General features: G+C 49.4%; 1 protein-coding gene across 1 annotated transcript in view; it reads left to right on the top strand.

Annotated features, from left to right (window-relative positions):
- The first annotated feature begins 5,140 nt into the window (after positions 1 to 5,140).
- Positions 5,141 to 16,427, top strand: part of STK10 (serine/threonine kinase 10) — a 111,695-nt gene continuing 100,408 nt past the window's right edge. The window contains exon 1 of the mRNA XM_004679219.2: positions 5,141 to 5,438. Within this exon, the coding sequence (XP_004679276.1) occupies positions 5,283 to 5,438 (156 nt within the window). The 5' untranslated portion in view covers positions 5,141 to 5,282. The remainder of the gene's footprint in view (positions 5,439 to 16,427) is intronic.

Here is a 16,427-nt window from a genome sequence, read left to right as displayed (position 1 = left end):
CCTATCCCTTCTGCCTGCTCCTGTCTGTGCAAGTGTCCTTCACTCTTCTCTCCCTTTTTATAATAAACCTACCCTTTTATAATAAACCCACCCTTTTATAATAAACCCACCCCTTTGGTTATTAAAAAGAAAAAAGGTATGTTAGGTTGGTGGCTTATGGGTTAAGTCTCAGTGCTGCCACCATGACAGTTCACTGTGATGGCCTGAGTTGGATCCCTGGCCAGGGAGGTGACCCACATGACACAGCAGTCCTGTCCTGACCCGCCCGCTGCTCCCCTCAGCAGTGTATTTTGTTGATCTGCCTGTTCTGCTCCCCACTCTGTCTCTGATGAATCCTCTCACCACCTCTGCACCTCTGGCCTATACCCCAGTTTTGTATACATAAATCTTTTTTAAAAAAAAATGGTTTTATGTGAATTTTTTTCTAAATCTGTAAGGACTGACTGAATAAATTCTAAGTTACAGAAGCTATTTCAAAGAATTAAATGATTTTATAATGTGACGGGCTAGGTTATGTGGGTAAACTTCCTCTCTAACAACTAATGATTCTATAGTCAAAATCATTGGCAATACCAAAGAGCTGAAGGAGGAAACAGGCAGGAATCCGCAGAGAGGTAATTTTGGTTTTCATTGCATAAAGGGATGGAAGGTGGTTAGCACAAAAATAAAGCCAATGGCCCAGTAAAAGCAGGGAGTCTCTCGGCCCTCCCTGGTGGCGCAGCAGGTTAAAGCACTGCACTAAGAAGCTAAAGCCACTTCCGCATGAGTTCGATTGCCGCCTGCCCCGGAGGTGACCACATGGCGTGGCAGACCTCTCCTGACCCGCCCGCTGCTCCCCTCAGCAGTGTACTTCCTAGATCTGCCTGTTCTGCTTTCTGCTCTGTCTCTGGTGAATCCTCTCACCCTCCGCATCTCTGGCCTGTACCCCAGTTCTGTACGAATAAATAAATAAATATTAAAAAAAAAAAGTAGGGAGTCTTAACATGTTGAACACTTACCATTTAAAACACCTCTGGCCTACACCTGAGCTCTTGTTTACATAAATACTTTTTTTAAAGATTTATTTATTCATACAGAACTGGGGTACAGGCTAGAGGTGCACGGGCAGTGAGAGGATTCATCAGATACAGAGCGGGGAGCAGTGGTCGGGTCAGGAGAGGTCTGCCCCACCATGTGGATCACCTCCGGGGCTGGCAGGGATCAAACTTATGAGGAGGTAGCTTATGAGGAGGTAGCGTTAGTTTAGTGCTGTGCTCTACCCCGCTGTGCTACCAGGGAGGGCCAATAAATTTTTTATTTTTTTTAAAGTGAAAGCAGGGCCTCCCTGGTTGCGCAGTGGGTGAAGACAGTGCTTTCAAGCTGTTGGGCAGCCACTGCGGCAGACTTCAGTGCCTGGCCAGCCTGGGAGGTGACCGCATAGCACAGCTGACCTCTCGTCTCACCAGCTGCTCCTCTCAGCTGTGTATTTCAGTTTATCTTTTTGTTCTGCTCTCCATACTGCCTCTGGTGAATACGCTTACCACATCCCCTGCCCTGTACCTCTGGCCTTCAGGCCTACACTCCTACACTGCAGTTCTTGTGTGCATAAATAAATGAATCTTTAAAAAAAGCTGGGATGGCCCACCTGGTGGCGCAGCGGGTTAAAGCACAGCACTAGGAAGCTAAAGCCACTTCCGCATGAGTTCGATTGCCGCCTGCCCCGGAGGTGACCACATGGCGTGGCAGACCTCTCCTGACCCGCCCGCTGCTCCCCTCAGCAGTGTACTTCAACGATCTGCCTGTTCTGCTCCCCACTCTGTCTCTGGTGAATCCTCTCACCCTCCGCATCTCTGGCCTGTACCCCAATTCTGTATGAATAAATAAATCTTCAAAAAAAAAAAAAAAGCTGGGATATCAAAGTGCTCTGCATTCAGTATAAAGGTCACCCTAAAACATACCCTCCGCTCTGTACTCCAGGAGACTTAAGGGTATGGCTATGGAGTGAGCACTTCTAACCAGAGGGACCCTGCTTCCTGTCTGCAACCCACATTCACAGTATGATTATGGTCCCCCAAAATGAAAAATTAAGAGTTCACTGATCATACTGCAGGCACCTAGGAAAGCAATTATGTTTCAAGAAGATACTCTAGGGCTCAATGAAGAATTTTTTCAAGAAAGAATTTTCCAAGGAAACTAGACACATGGGAAAACTACACCATGAGTAAGAAGCAGCAGAAACAGCAGAACCAGACTGCAAATACTTAAGCTATTAGAATTACCAGATATAGTTTATGCTGTAATTGTACAATTTTTTAAAGGTAGCAGAACTGTTAAGAGCAGGGAGAGGGGCACCACTGAACCCCCAAACCTGCCTGCTCTAAATAGGTTCTGCCATCTGCTGCATCAAGACAAAACATATAAGACTTTAGTGAAAAGGAATTTTAATACAGTGAGTGTACAACACAGATGACAATAAAACACAGAAGACAATATAATTTCTAAATCAAACACCTGAAGTAACCCATCCCCTCGTGGGCAAAAGCCAACCCAAAAGGGATTGGTCGAAAGCAAGGCCTGAAAGCCCGCCACAAGACTAAAGCACCTTCTGGCAGAGACCCATAGGAAAGGGTCAGACAGGGCCAGACAAATCTGGGAGGAAAAGTACAAAATCAAAATCAATATAAACACTGCCATAGTCAACCTTCACACAGGTCTCTTACGCACATCTTTTTCAACCAGTCTAGGGCCAAGAAATAAAGGTTTCTTCAGGTCTCTCTTTGCTCTGTGGCTTCCTCAGGTCTCCTGGCTCTCTATCCTGCTTAGTTCTCCACAGTCTCTTCTCAGCTCCACCCTGCTTCTGGGTGGGGCAGGGAACCTGGAACCTCCCCTTCTCCTGTTTCAGAAAGACACACTTTAAAATGATGGCAGAAACAGTGATGTATGGAAGCTGAACTAATATGAAAAGTGACCAAAATTTCATTTATTTTTAAAAGATTTGTTTACTTATGCATATCGAACTATGGTACAGGCCAGAGGTGCAAGGGCAGCGAGAGGATTCACCAGACAGTGGGAAGCAGAACAGGCAGGCAGTTCATATGAAGTACACTGCTGAGGGGAGCAGCAGGTAAGACAGGAGAGGTCTGCTGTGCCATGGGGTCACCTCCCTGAATGGGGATGGAACTCGAGCTGAAGTGGCTGCAGCTAACTTCGTAGCGCCCTGCTTTAACCCGTTGCGCCCCACCACCAAGGAGACCCCTAAAATTTCATTTCTAAGAATGAAAAAAAAAATTGAAGTTAAAACTCAGTGGGTGGGTTTAACAGACAGACAGAGAGCAAAGGCTAGATCTGGAAAGCGCATTGTAGGGCTTTAAGAGAACACATTCTAGCACTGCGTTTTCTTCCACAATTAAAGATAAACACCCTATACAGTTCAAACCACTCATTATGTTATGGGGAACCTTTCAAACAGCACAGTAACCTAGAGTCCGGATGCTGTCGCAGTCCACCACCGCAGCTGCTGCCGCCCGGCGGGCTGCCTGCAAACCTGTCAAGGGGTTCTTCTCAATAAGAATGGAGCCCCAGAGGAGGCACAAACACCTCAATGTTTGTGGTTTGGCGAGGGGTGAGGGCTACTAGGGTGTCATATGATTGGATTGGTTCTGAGGGAGCTGTAGTTAAGGTATATAACTTTTGAGACTCTTGGAACCCACATAATGGTTTTGTTTGCTTTTTGAGCAGAAACGGAAAGTGTTTATTGCTCTTTGTGCCGCGTCGCCTAGGAAATGCATATTCTTAGCTTTTGACAAGTTTTTCTTTTTTAATCCTTTCTCCCCTCATAACTTCAGAAGTCTCACTTTTATCAGTGTTCGCTAGTTTTTAATTAGTATTTTTATTAGTGTTTATTAGTATTATTGTGCAATTGTACACTTTGTAAATGCCCAATATTTGTCTATCATTCAGATTTTATTTACTGCACAGACAGAATTCCCTCAAACGCCTTCCATTTTGGTGTAAATGGCATCCTTTCTCCTTCCATCTGGGTGAATAATGTTCACTGTGTGGTTATGTCACGTCTTCTCAATCCAATGGGCACTTAGGTTCCATGTCCTAACTACTGCAAGTAATGCTGCACCGCCTAGCAGTTTTTGGTAAGAATGTCGCACCAACACCCAGGCAGGGCACAGTGGCTATGATTCCGGAACAGCCAGGATCCAGGGCGATGGTGGTCAGACTTGTTTCACCCGTAATGCGCTCATTTTCTAAAACCTGGAAATTAAGGGTGAAAAGATTTGAAAGTATATAAATGCAAATATGTCTGAAGCTCCATCACGAAGCATGTGATCAGTAAGTCTCAAAGGCACTCTGTCTCCCAGTCCTCTAATCCTGCCGGGTTGGTGGATGAAGGTGGACCAGTGAGCCTCTGGGTAACCCAAGACAAGCTTGGGAATCGAACCTCCAAGCACTGAGCCCCTCAGCCAGGGTGCAGCATTTCGTACACTAGGAGGCAGCACCACGTCGAGGAAGCAACCCGGATTCTCCTACAGGATATGTCGCCTCGGGCTAAGGCCCTAGCTCAGATGAACTTCCCCACCCGCAAAGCGGGCGCAAGCACCGCAGCCCTCCAGGCGGAGAAGCTGCGGAGAGGATTAAGTGATTCACGTGGGTTCATCTTCTTGACTCGCAACAATGAACCCGGACTGCGAAGTCAATTCACTTCCCCTTTCGTTCCCACAAAATTTGGGGAGCCACGCCGCGCGGCTGGCCTCCCGGACACCGAACGGTCTCGCCCTGCGGTCCCCCAAGCTCTCCGAGACCCAACCCGCGGCAGTGGGAGCAGGGGTACTTGGGGGACTACAGTTTCCAGAGTGCCCTGCGGCGACAGGCGGAGCCGGGAGCGCGCGCAGCCAATTAGGGGGTCTCAGGGCGCTGCTGGGGAGTGGCAGGTGGAGCCGGGCCGGTGGGCGGGCACCGGGCAAGGTCTTCAGTGAGCCTCCAGGGGTCGCGGGCTGCACTAGGCACGCGGCGGCCGTGAGCACGACGGGCACTCGGGAACAACCCCCAGGACCGGACGGAGCGTGGGCGGGGAGCGCAGCCGCTTGCGCGGTTCCGGGTGCTCCCGCAGCGCGCAGCCCAGAGCGCACTTGATCAGGGTAGCGCGGCGAGGAAGGGCGGGTCTGGGGAGAACCCCCAGGAGCCCCGGCGTCCTCCGGCCCCTCCTCCTTGCAGCCGCGGGAGTCACAGCCCGGTGCCCGAGCCGGTGCCCGAGCCGGAGCCACTCGCTCCGGGCTCGCGCGCCCCCAGCTATGGCTTTCGCCAATTTCCGCCGCATCCTGCGCCTGTCTACCTTCGAGAAGAGAAAGTCCCGCGAATATGAGCACGTCCGCCGGGACGTGGATCCCAACGAGGTGTGGGAGATCGTGGGCGAACTGGGTGACGGTGCCTTTGGCAAGGTTTACAAGGTAAGGGCGCTGCGGGTAGGTGGCCCGGGGCGCGCGTGGAGCTGCCCGGAAGGAAGGGAGGGGCCCCGGTTCGGGTCAGCCACCCCTAAAACTCGGCGGAGAGCAGAGGGACTGCCCCGCCCTTAACGAGGGGTCCCAAGGATTCGTCCCTGTGAGCCTTGTTCTCTGGGGGCACCCTCACTTTGCCCGGCAGAGCCTCAGCGCGCTGGGCGCCCTTTCTGTGCGCGGCCGCTGCCCTCCTAGCCCAGTTTCTCAGCACTTCCTGTGCGCCCGGCACGGCGCTCGGCGCCGCGGGGGAGACAATGGAGCACTCGTGGGACCTCAACTTACGAGAGGGCCACTCGAGGCAGCCACCGCGACACTGTGACACTAAGCATACTTCTGAAGAGGCGAGAATGCCGGGGCCATGGGCATAGAGCAACGGCTGCTTGGAAGGACTGGGATCGGGCGGCGAGGAAGGGCCGGCGAAGCTGGCACACCTGAAGGCGGGCTAATTAAAGCCTGAAAGACGGTGGGGGTGTGGAGGTGGGGTGGGGTGTTAAGCCTGTAAAGGTGGGCTCGGGCTGGGCAGAGGGGAAAGCCAGAGCCTCTCGAACACTGCGCTGCAGGGATCAGATTTGATTGAGTGAGTGAGTCACAGCTGGGACTCCGTGTAGGAACCTTCCCCTAAAGGAATAAAGAGCCTGAGAGCTTTAGTGGAGGGTGGGTGGGGCACAAATGATTAATTCCTGACACGTTTGCGTGGTGTCCCTGTCTGGGTCTTTCGCCTCTGAATTAATCAAGTTGCTGAGTTGTGCTGGAAACCCAGGCCTGTGGGATCTCCTTTCTCAGAGGGAAAAACGCTTATTGAGACAGTAACTGCTAGTTAACTTCCTTGGGCACCTCTTTCCCAAGTCAGCTATCACCCACCTTATGACACCCGAAGCTTGCAGACCACTGTTCCCCCAAAAACCCCTCTTAGGAGCTATGGACCACAGAGAACGTCCCAAGCCCACCTGGTCAGAACCTGCTCTCTTTATTTTGAAAGTGGACAAGAACCCACTTGACCAAAGTGTGGCTTCGGGATGGACAGCGTTACCATCCTCAGGGAGCTCATTAGAAGTGCAGATTTTCTGGCCCCAGCCCAGCTCTGCAGGTAGTCTGCTTTTTAACAAATCCCCAGGTGATTGCGAAATCTAAGGGCAATTTGCAGGCTAACCTGCCCCATCTGGGGGTCTTTTTGTAACTAGCCTCCCCTCCGAACCAGCACTTCCTGTTACGGGGTGCAGCACCACCAGAGCAAAGGTTCTGTGGCCAGAGAGGTAGGATTGTGTCAGTGACACCTGTGGCTCTCAGACTGCCTTGATTTGTGCCCTTTGCTGATTTCGTTGGGTTCTGCACATGTATGTGGAGAGCTGGGCATTCTCCACCACTTCCAAGCTCCATCTTCCTCCTAGTGGAAGAAGGAAGCCATCCTCAGCCTTGCGGCCTCTGCCTGGACACTGCCAGTGTCCTTGCCTTCCCAGAACAGAGCCTGCTCTGCCCACAAGGACAGCTGGACCAATGGTCAGCTCACCACATCCTCTGCTTTCTTTGCCCGGTTTGGTTGGTCTTTCTCATGTATGCTGTTGGTGCTCACTGATTTTTCTTTTTCTCTCTATTAGAAATTGACGTTCAGTTACATTCTGGTCTCTCCCATTGTATTCATAAAGTTCATTTTTTTCAAACCTATATGCAGAGCTGTGTTTTTAGGATGGTGAGATTTCCTCTTGTCAGTTTTGGTTGTCACTTCTGCCTGGGCTAGCCTGTGAAACTCCCCTTGCCCTATGGAAGTTTCATACAAAGGGAGTTAATCTGACTCAAAAGTTATTTTGTGGGTCTCCAAAACAAGGGACCCTTTTTAAAGTGGGGCTGGTGATTGCTCATTTTCAAAACTGAGCTGGCTGCATTCCAGCCCCCACCCCCCACTTCAAACCCATGATCTTCTCATTATTAAGACAAGGGATAGTTAATCTAGGAGATCTGTGTGGTGATGGATTTGTTCTGGTACCTGCCATGCCATAACTGGTGATACTCTGATCTAGCACAACCTACTGTTATGTGTGGGGCTTCTGGGGCCCAGGGACAGGAAGGGCCTGGAACCCTCTGCTCTGTGCTTCCTTAGTTACCAGCTCCGGAAGTCCCAGCCTGAACCAGAGATCCTGTCACTCAGGCCTCATCCCCTGCAGAAATGCTGCTTCCTCAGCACCTTAGAGAGGAAGGTGAAGCAGGTATTGCTTTACTGATGGTGGTGCAGAGACCTAATTCCTTCTACTTCATTATTCCTGGGGGTGTCCTTTACAATACAGGGACAGGTTTCATCTGGGTTTTGTGGTGGAGCTAGAACTTCCGTTTGACATGATGCCTAGGGCCCCAGCTGCTTTGAGTGGGGGAAGTAATGGCTGCCATCATCTCTAGATGTCCTGTAGCTGGAGAAGTTTTTCTCCTGGCTGCTTTCCTGCCTGAGTACTTCCCTTGATGCACAAAACCATAGAAATCCTAGTTTGTGGGTGACATTTCTGAAGAGGACTCTGATTTTAGATTTCCTGATCTTAGTCTTGTAGAGGCTCAAAATGTCAGCATTAACAGACAAGCCAGCAGTTAACTACAGAAGAAAAAGTAGAAGTGATTTTGTGCAAAGTCAAGCTCATTCTTACTTAATCCTTAGGTAATTGCAAAAGAAAACCATTTCTAGCTCATTATTAGTTACAGTGGAAAGCCCCTAACCTAAAGGCTTTCAAAATGGTTACCATGAAAAGTAATCCTTAGTCTGAAGACAGGGTAGAGAAGAGAGGAAGTGTGGTGATAGGCTGGTGCAGGGTGCTGTTACTGTCATGGCAGTGGGTGAAGCAGGTGGTCACGTGCTTAGCACAGCACAGAGGATGTGGTCATGAAGAAAGCTGGGTTAGCAGCATGCGTGATTTTCCTGCTTGAACATTGCTTTGGTTTTGATCTTTTGCTATCTGGAATTTTTAAAAGGTTTATGATTTTGCAAAATTGGAAGTGTACAAAATACAGTATATAGAAAAAAATAAAGAGAACCTATCACCTAGATCCCATCAGGTGCTATAGACATTTTTTTTAAATTTGTTTATATATGTATACAAAAATTGGAGTCCAGACCAGAGGTATGGGGTTGGGGGGTGGTGAGAGGAATCACCAGAGACAGAGTGGGAAGCACAGTAGGCCGACTGACTGAAATACACTGCTGAGGGGAGCAGTAGGTGGGTCAGAAGAGGTCTGCTGTGCCATGTAGGTCACCTCCCAGGCTGGGAATCAAACTCATGTGTCTGCAGTAGCTTCATAGTGCTGTGCTTTAACCTGTTGCACCACTGGGGAGGGCCCTCAGTCACACAATTTTATACAAGTTTCCAGGATAAGAAATACAGAGATATCATACAAAATAACTGCACTTCCCTTGGGCAAGCCCCCCAGGGACTGTGGTGATGGGCAACCGGGATTGCAGTCTGTGAAGGTAAGGGAGGGCTGTAGATCTGAGATCAGATGCAGAATTGGAAACCCCTTGCTGGCCCTGGTGTGGACAGGCCTGTCTCAGAGGTAGCTGCCAGATGTTGCCTGTGTGGTCTGGGGGCCTCTCCAGCTCTTCAGCCAGTGTTGCTGTATAAGCAGCTGTGAATTAAGCATTTTGGTAACATTGTGTCCTCATACTTTAGTGGTGTTGGGATAAAACTGGCGTTTTCAAAGCATGGATTAGAGCAAAACAGACTGTACATTGGTGAGGTGAGATTCTTTTTGTATTTTATATTATTTTTTAGACTCCCAGAGGAAATTACTAGGTCAGAGGGTATGTGTATTTGAGATGCTGATTATTGCAATGAAATGAAATACAGCAGGTGGGTGGTTGCCAGAGGCTGTGAAGCAGGATGGGGGTGGGCAAATGGATGAGGGGGGCTGTGCTCCCCAGGCACCAACTCCCAGCTAGAAAATCACTAAATCCTGGGAATCTTAATCTAGAGTCTGGTGACTGGTTAATATATTGTGTTGCAGACCAGAAAGTAGCTGAGAGTAGAAAGTAGCTGAGAGTGTAGATGTTAAAAGAGCTCATTACAGGAAGGAAGAATTTGTAACACAGTAATGGCTGTCCAGTAAACTTACTGTGGTGATCCCTTTGCGATAACATAGATGTTGAATCATTATGTTGTAGAACTGACACTGATAATCTAAACCAATACTCGGTTATATCTCAGTTAAAATTGCGAGAAGTTAATACAGGTCTCCTTTGTCCCCGTCACTGGAAAAGAGCCAAGTCTGAGTCCTCTGGGACCCCACAAGAGCTCCACACTTTGGCAGGCTGCTGACCTCCAAGTGGGGACCCCAGGTGCCTTCAGGCATAGGTGGCCATGGGGAACCCAAGTCCTTTGAGTGCCACATTCTGCCCTGGGCTGAGGTAGGACCTGACTGTCAGCCTTCCACCCCGCCAGAGCCAGGGCCTTCTTTGAATCCCTCTCCAGTTTTGTTGATTTTTAAAGCCTTAAAGCCTGGATTTCCGCTTTCAACGGAAAGAGATCTGCCCCCAGGCAGTAACCTTACTTCCGTTCAGTCCAGTATTTTTAAATAGAAGCTTGTACTATTGTGAGAGGGTTCCTGGCTTGATCCTAAAACCAAGGTGGCCTGTGCTTCCTGGGGCTGTCAGCCATGTGGGGTTCTCTTTGGTGCTGAGTGGTCCAACTTGCAGTGGCCACGTTTTCTGGCAGGCTCCAAAGCAGACCAGGGTGAAGTGAGTGGAACTATTAATGGAACCCTAGTTCTCATCTCCATCAAGGTCCCCTAGCTTCTGGGAGGTGGGGAATCCCCAGGGCCTGCCCTCCCAGAACAGCCCCAGATGCTTACCCTCTGGTCCAGCAGCTGCGGAAGGCAGTAAAACAAGAAGGTTTAGGGGAACCTGTGCTGAGCAAGTCACCTCCAAGCAGGCATCTGCTCTCGGCTTCAGGCCTCTTGTGTGTAAGTGAAGGTGATCTGTGGAGCATAAAAGAGGGCTGAGGGCACAAAGGAGGTGTGGTACCTTCAGTACCTGACCCTGACTTGAGAAGTGGGCAGGAAAGGTTCAGGTTAGTACTGTTGGTGCTCAGGGTATCACATACAAAAGCATCTAGCCAGTTATTGCTGTCTAAAAGGGTTCAGGGCACAATACTATTAAGTATCTACAGCCTGGGCCTGCCCCAGGTCTTCCCCACTGGGTGCTATTGACAGCAGGGACAGGTATTTCTATGTTGTGGGGGCAGTCCTGTTCATTATAGGATGTTGGCAGCATCTCTGGATTCTAAATGTGTTAACTTCTGCTCCACCCACTAGTTGAGCTACCCAGAAATATCTCCAGTCACTCCCACATGGCCCCTTGGGGGGCAACGTTGCTCTCAACCTGCTCAGTTTCATGCCAGTGACGATTTGATTCAGTTCAGCAAACAAGTGCTGCTCACCTCTGCACATCAGGTCCCTGTGTGTGTGATGGAGAATGGCCTTGCCACCACCCAGACCAGGGTTCAAATTGCTGCTATCCCGTCTAGCAGCTGTGTGATGTCAGGCATGTCTCAAGTCTCGGTTTCCCCATGGAAACTGGCACTGGAGGTAATGCCCAGCTTACCCCACCCCCAAGCCCCCTGAGCTGCTGTGGGATGTAACTCACACAAGGCATTGCATTTGGCTCATGGTAAGTTCCCAGGATGGTCAGGCTGGCCTTACCAGCTACTCTCAGTGCATCACAGGTGGGGAAGGAGGAAGCTTCTCGAAGGGAATTGTAATGAGGCAAAGAAGGGGTTAGCAGTGAGTGGGGGTAACAAGGTGAACAGAAGGAAGCTTGGGCCAGGGGAAAGGAGGATCTGAGCTTCCCAACTGGTGACCTTCAAGTCTGGTATATCTTGCAGGTGAGTTTTATGGCAGAACCAAACTGGAAGCGACTGCCAGCATTTTGAAGTCCGAGTTCACATAAAAGCCTAGACTTCTGTCTTTTCTGAAAATATCAGATAAGCTGGTACCCCACAGCCTGCACCCCCCCCCCCACTCTGGGCTGCTTCTGCTGGAACTGAAGAATCTAGACAGCACTGTCCAGAGGGACTGTACTGTGAGCGGCATACGCAATTCAGAATGTTCTAGTATCCTCATGGAAATGAGAGAGGAAAAATGAAATTCTTTTCAGTTTTTTTATTTTAATGTTTGGGGTTATAGTTTTGTTCTTTCATATGTGTACGTGTTCTACTCACCTTCCACTAAACAGGAGAAATGAATTTTAATGGCATGTTTTTAATCCAAAGAATCATGGTAGCATGTCATCACATAGAGTGAAAGCAACTTTGACATTTACATACTACATATAATGTATAAAGCAGTGCTAGGAATGTTCCTATTCCAGACTGTCTCAGTGCATCCTCCCTCCATTCTGGGCTCTCTGTAGTGAGGGGCTGAGTGCTGAGCAGACCTGGCCTCTGTAATTTGCTGCCTTTTTGTCTCCTCTCTTGGGCCCAAGCTGTATATTTCAGGTGCCTCCTCCAGCCTAGTAGTCAGTGGGTTAGGGGGTTGGGTGTGGTGGGGCTGGAAAAGGGGTGGTTCCAGGTTCCCTGCCCCACCCAAAGGATGGTGGAGCTGAGCAGGGCGAAGAAGGTAGAGAAGAGAATGGAGAAGGGAGGAAGAAAGATAAAGAGTTGGAAGAAGACCTGGAAGAGGCACGTGGAACAGAGAGGTGAAGCAACTGTGCTTGCTTCTTGGCCCTGGACTGGGTGAAACATGTTGGTGAGAGACTCATAGGGAGAATAACTATGCCAGCTTTTATCTTGGTTTTGATTTTGCTCATTTTCTCCCAGACTTGTCTGGCAGTTTTTGACCCTTCTCTATGGGTCCCTGCCGAAGATGCCTTAGACTTATGGCGGACTCTCAGGTCTTGCTTTGGGCCAACCCTGTTTGGCTGGACATTTACTCACAAGGGGATAAGTAACTTTGGGCTTGAGTTAAAAACTATATTCTTTGTCTTTTCTGTATTGTGCATTTCTGTATTCTAATTGTATTAAAGTTCCTTTCCATCAGAGATCTTATATGTTTTGTCTTGATGCAGCCGATGGCAGGACCTATTTTAAGCAGGAAGGTTTGGGGGTCCTGTGGTGCTCCTGTCCCTGCCTGGTAATGGGGCCAGATCTAGAGTAGTATCTGGGGGCCTTGAATACTTAGGTGAGGAATTGGGATGTGGCATTTTGAACTTGGCTAATGTCCTGCCTGCCCTGGTTCCTGACCAGATTGACTTACTGTGTGGTGCGAGAAAGGAGCTGTGGAGATGCTGGGCCAGGTTTCCTGGCTGCCCAAGACCAAGTGAAGGCTGGCACTCAGTGGCCCTGCCCAGGAAGTGGGTGCAGGTGGGGGCGGGAGAGAACCTGGGTTGGGACCTGGGTCAGAGCCCAGGGAAGTGATGTAGTGGGTGACCAGCCCTAGAAGGAGATATTGAAAGTGGGTGGGAGGTGGGAAGATTCTAGAGAACTAAGGCGTGGTCATTGGGAGGAAGAAAGTGGAGAAGGGAAACAAATGTCTTCCAGGGATGAGGGATGGCACAGGAACTTGGATGAGTGCCTGCTTCCACCTTGTATCTGAGAAAAGTTCTTGGGTGTGTTGAGTTTCTTTGACTGAAAATGGTGATAGGAATGGTACTATCTTATCGGGTTGTTGGAGGATGAAATGAGATAACTCATGTTCCCTACATGACCCACAATGCTGGCAAAGCTCAAACAAGGGCCCTCTCTGGTGGTACAGTGGGTTAAAGTGAAGCACTATGAAGCTTTCTCAGTCACTGCAGCAAGGAGTTTGATCGTTGGCCGGGGAGGTGACCCACATGGTATGGGCGACCTCTCCTGTCCTGCCTGCTACTCTTAGCAGTGTATTTCAGTAGATCCCCGTGTTCTGCCCCCCAGTCTGTCTGGTGAATCCTCTCACCCCTTGTACCCCTGGCCTCTACCCCAGTTCTTGCATAAATAAATAAATCTTAAAAAACAAAAGAGCTCAACTAAGTGATGAATTGAACACCTACTGTATGTTGGGCACTGTGGGTTTTAAGGTGAGCAAAACAAGATAAATAAATGAGAAGAAAGTTGACTCTTGCTCCATTCTTACCTATCTGTCATTCTTCTACCAGCCCCAGGGATGAGTTAGTATCCTCCTTCCACACCTGATAAAGCAGAGGCCCAGAGAGGTACAATGATATGCTCAGGATCACATAGCTTTGCTGTGGCAAGTCTGGGAATTGAACCCAGATTTCTCTGACCAGGATTCTGCTGTATAGCATAGAGGGGAAGGTGAAAGGGCTTATTGGCTTGAGAGGAGTCAGGATCACTGCAGTGTGGTGTCTCCCCACAGCTTTGGTGTGTGTGTGCCTGGGCAAGTGATCCTTCTTCCCAGACTGCCCTGGCCTCAGCTGGGTCTGATTCCTACGGTGGCATTGGTTGATGGGTGCAGGCAGTAGAAGTGGCAGGGATGGGTGGCGTGAGGGTGAGGAAGGTGTGTTCCTGGGTCTTGTCCCCTTTCCCACCCCGCGTCACCTTCCACTTCACTCATTCTCGTCCCTTTTAGCTCTGCTTCCCCCTGTGCTACCTCTTCTTCCTCCCTCCCATACTTAATTATCTTTTCCTTACTAGCAGGTTATACTACAACTAGAATTCAGGCCCTGCGACAAGGGTTAATCACTGTGCTGGGATTTCCTTATGTGGCTTCATGTTTCTTTTCTTTCCTCCCTGAAGATGGAGTTACCCATCTTTTGTGGCTAATGGTCTGCTCATGGTAGATCCTCAGTTAATAGCTGATGAACATAAGTGAATAAAGGCCAGATGCACCTTCCTCCCTGCCTCTAGGCTGACCCAGTGTTGGTTTGTGCTGACCCCAAGTTAGCTGAGTTCTCTGCTAATGTCACTGCTTGCTCTGTGACCTTGTGCAAGTCATCTCACACCTCCGAACTTTGGTATCTTTTCCTGTAAAAGGAGATGTAGATAGTGACTACCTCAGAACTTGTGAAGACTGAGATGTGAGCAGGCCTTAACATCCCAGAGGAAGAAGAGCGATCATTGTGATGATGATTATTTCTGCCAGGTTGACCTACTTCCTGGGGACTGACAGAGGCTGATTTCCTGGTCTCCTCTTTGTTATTCTGCTTATGATGAGAATCAGCTGGAATCTTATTGCTCGCTTGTTGGGTTATGAAGACAAGTGTGATTGACTGGAGATAAAGAAAACACTGTTCTGGCCTTTGAGAAATGGGCTGCCGGGATGGAGCCCCAGCTCTCTGCCTGCCTCACAGCCAGTCACTTCAGGCAACTGAGGTGGCTTTGGGCAGCCAGAAGAGCAGCATTCGCTCCCTGGAGCAAGAAGCCAGTTCTGGTGCCCGAGTTCCCTTTGCCTCCTTCCTGGAAAGCTCTCGTCTGTCTTGTCTGGGAGCCCAGACCCATTTCTTGGCCTTCTGAGGTGGTTGCCACTGTCAAAGCTGCCTTTGTCATCCCAGGCAGTGACCTCGTTACAGCTGATGTGGCCCCCTGTTTGCCTTGAGCTTCTCTCTGCCTTTAACTGGCATCTTGGTGGTCCCCCCCACTGGTGAGACCCAAGCTCATTCTCTAGCCTTCTTGTTCCTTGAGGGGCCTCTCAATCCCACCCCCACTTGGAGGTGACAGGAAACCATTGCTGGGGCCGAGGAGAGGTGACTGGCCATCAGTGCGCTTGCTGATAAGGCCTCTGACTGTCTGTAGCACCCTTTACTGCATGTGGGGAGTTTTGCTGCAGAAGACCCCTAGAGCACCCACAGTTTCTGCAGGAGCCCTGCCTCATAGGCCCCCGACTTGGTGATGCTCTTGTTCACATAGATCCCATCTCAGCCATTGCCTATGCTGTGTGACCTTGGGCAAGGGGTGTCTCTGAGCCTCAGCTTCCTCTTTTGCAAAATGGGAATTCTACCGCTCACAAGCAGGGTGTGGTATTTTACACTTTTCTCTTTTTTGTTTAAAAATTAATTGATTTATGCATACAAGAGCTCGGGTGTAGGTTAGAGGTGTGGAGGGTGACAGGATTCACCAGAGACAGAGTGGGGCCAGATGTACTGAAATACACTGCTGAGGGGAACAGTGGAAGAGACAAGAGCGGTCTGCTGCACCATGTGAGTCAGCTCCCTGGCCAAGGATTGAACACATGCTGCAGTGGCTGGTGGTAGCTTGATAGCACTGTCTTTAACCCCTGTGTCACTTTTTCTTTTCTTTTTTTTTTTTACACTTTTGATATCATGGGGTTAGGACACATAGGACACAGAGATCTCATCTGAGCTCAGTGTCACATCTAAATTGTACCAAGTGTTAGCCAGGGCATAGGGGAGGGGAGCCTGCCTGCATAGCCAGTGAGGTGGAAATGACTATTCACTTGGAGAACCTTCTGCAAACACAAATGCCAAGTTTCCAACTTTTGGATGACATAGGGTGACAGTGTGGGGGGAGGGGGGTGGAAAAGATAGTCAAATTGATAGTGGACCTGCCATTCCATGGAACATTTTATAGCTGCTAAAGATGATACTCTTGAAGAGTCTTGAAGAATGGTATGTGACATACTGTTAAATGAAAATGACAGGTAAGATTTTTTTTTAAGATTTATTTATTTGTGCATACAGAACTGGGATACCAGCCAGAGGTACAGGGGTGGGAGCAGAATAGGCAGACTGATGAGGTACACTGCTGAGGGGAGCAGCGGGCGGGTCAGGAGAGGTCTGCCATGCCATGTGAGTCACCTCTGGGGCGGGAATCGAACTCGTGCTGAAATGGCTTTAGCTTCTTAGTGCTGTGCTTTAATCCGCTGCGCCACCAGGGAGGGCCCAAAGATTTTTTTTTTTAATAAAGTATGGAAGGATATACTTATGGGAAGAGAGTCAAAAATCAGCAAACATTTGTGAGACGTACTTGGCTCTGCCTTGGTTTAAGCATCTCACATATTAACTCATTAGTTCTCAACACT

This window comes from Condylura cristata, unplaced genomic scaffold (assembly GCF_000260355.1).
Source record: "Condylura cristata isolate star-nosed mole 26May11 unplaced genomic scaffold, ConCri1.0 scaffold00008, whole genome shotgun sequence".
Lineage (NCBI taxonomy): Eukaryota > Metazoa > Chordata > Mammalia > Eulipotyphla > Talpidae > Condylura > Condylura cristata.
This window is presented reverse-complemented; position numbering and strand designations above follow the sequence as displayed.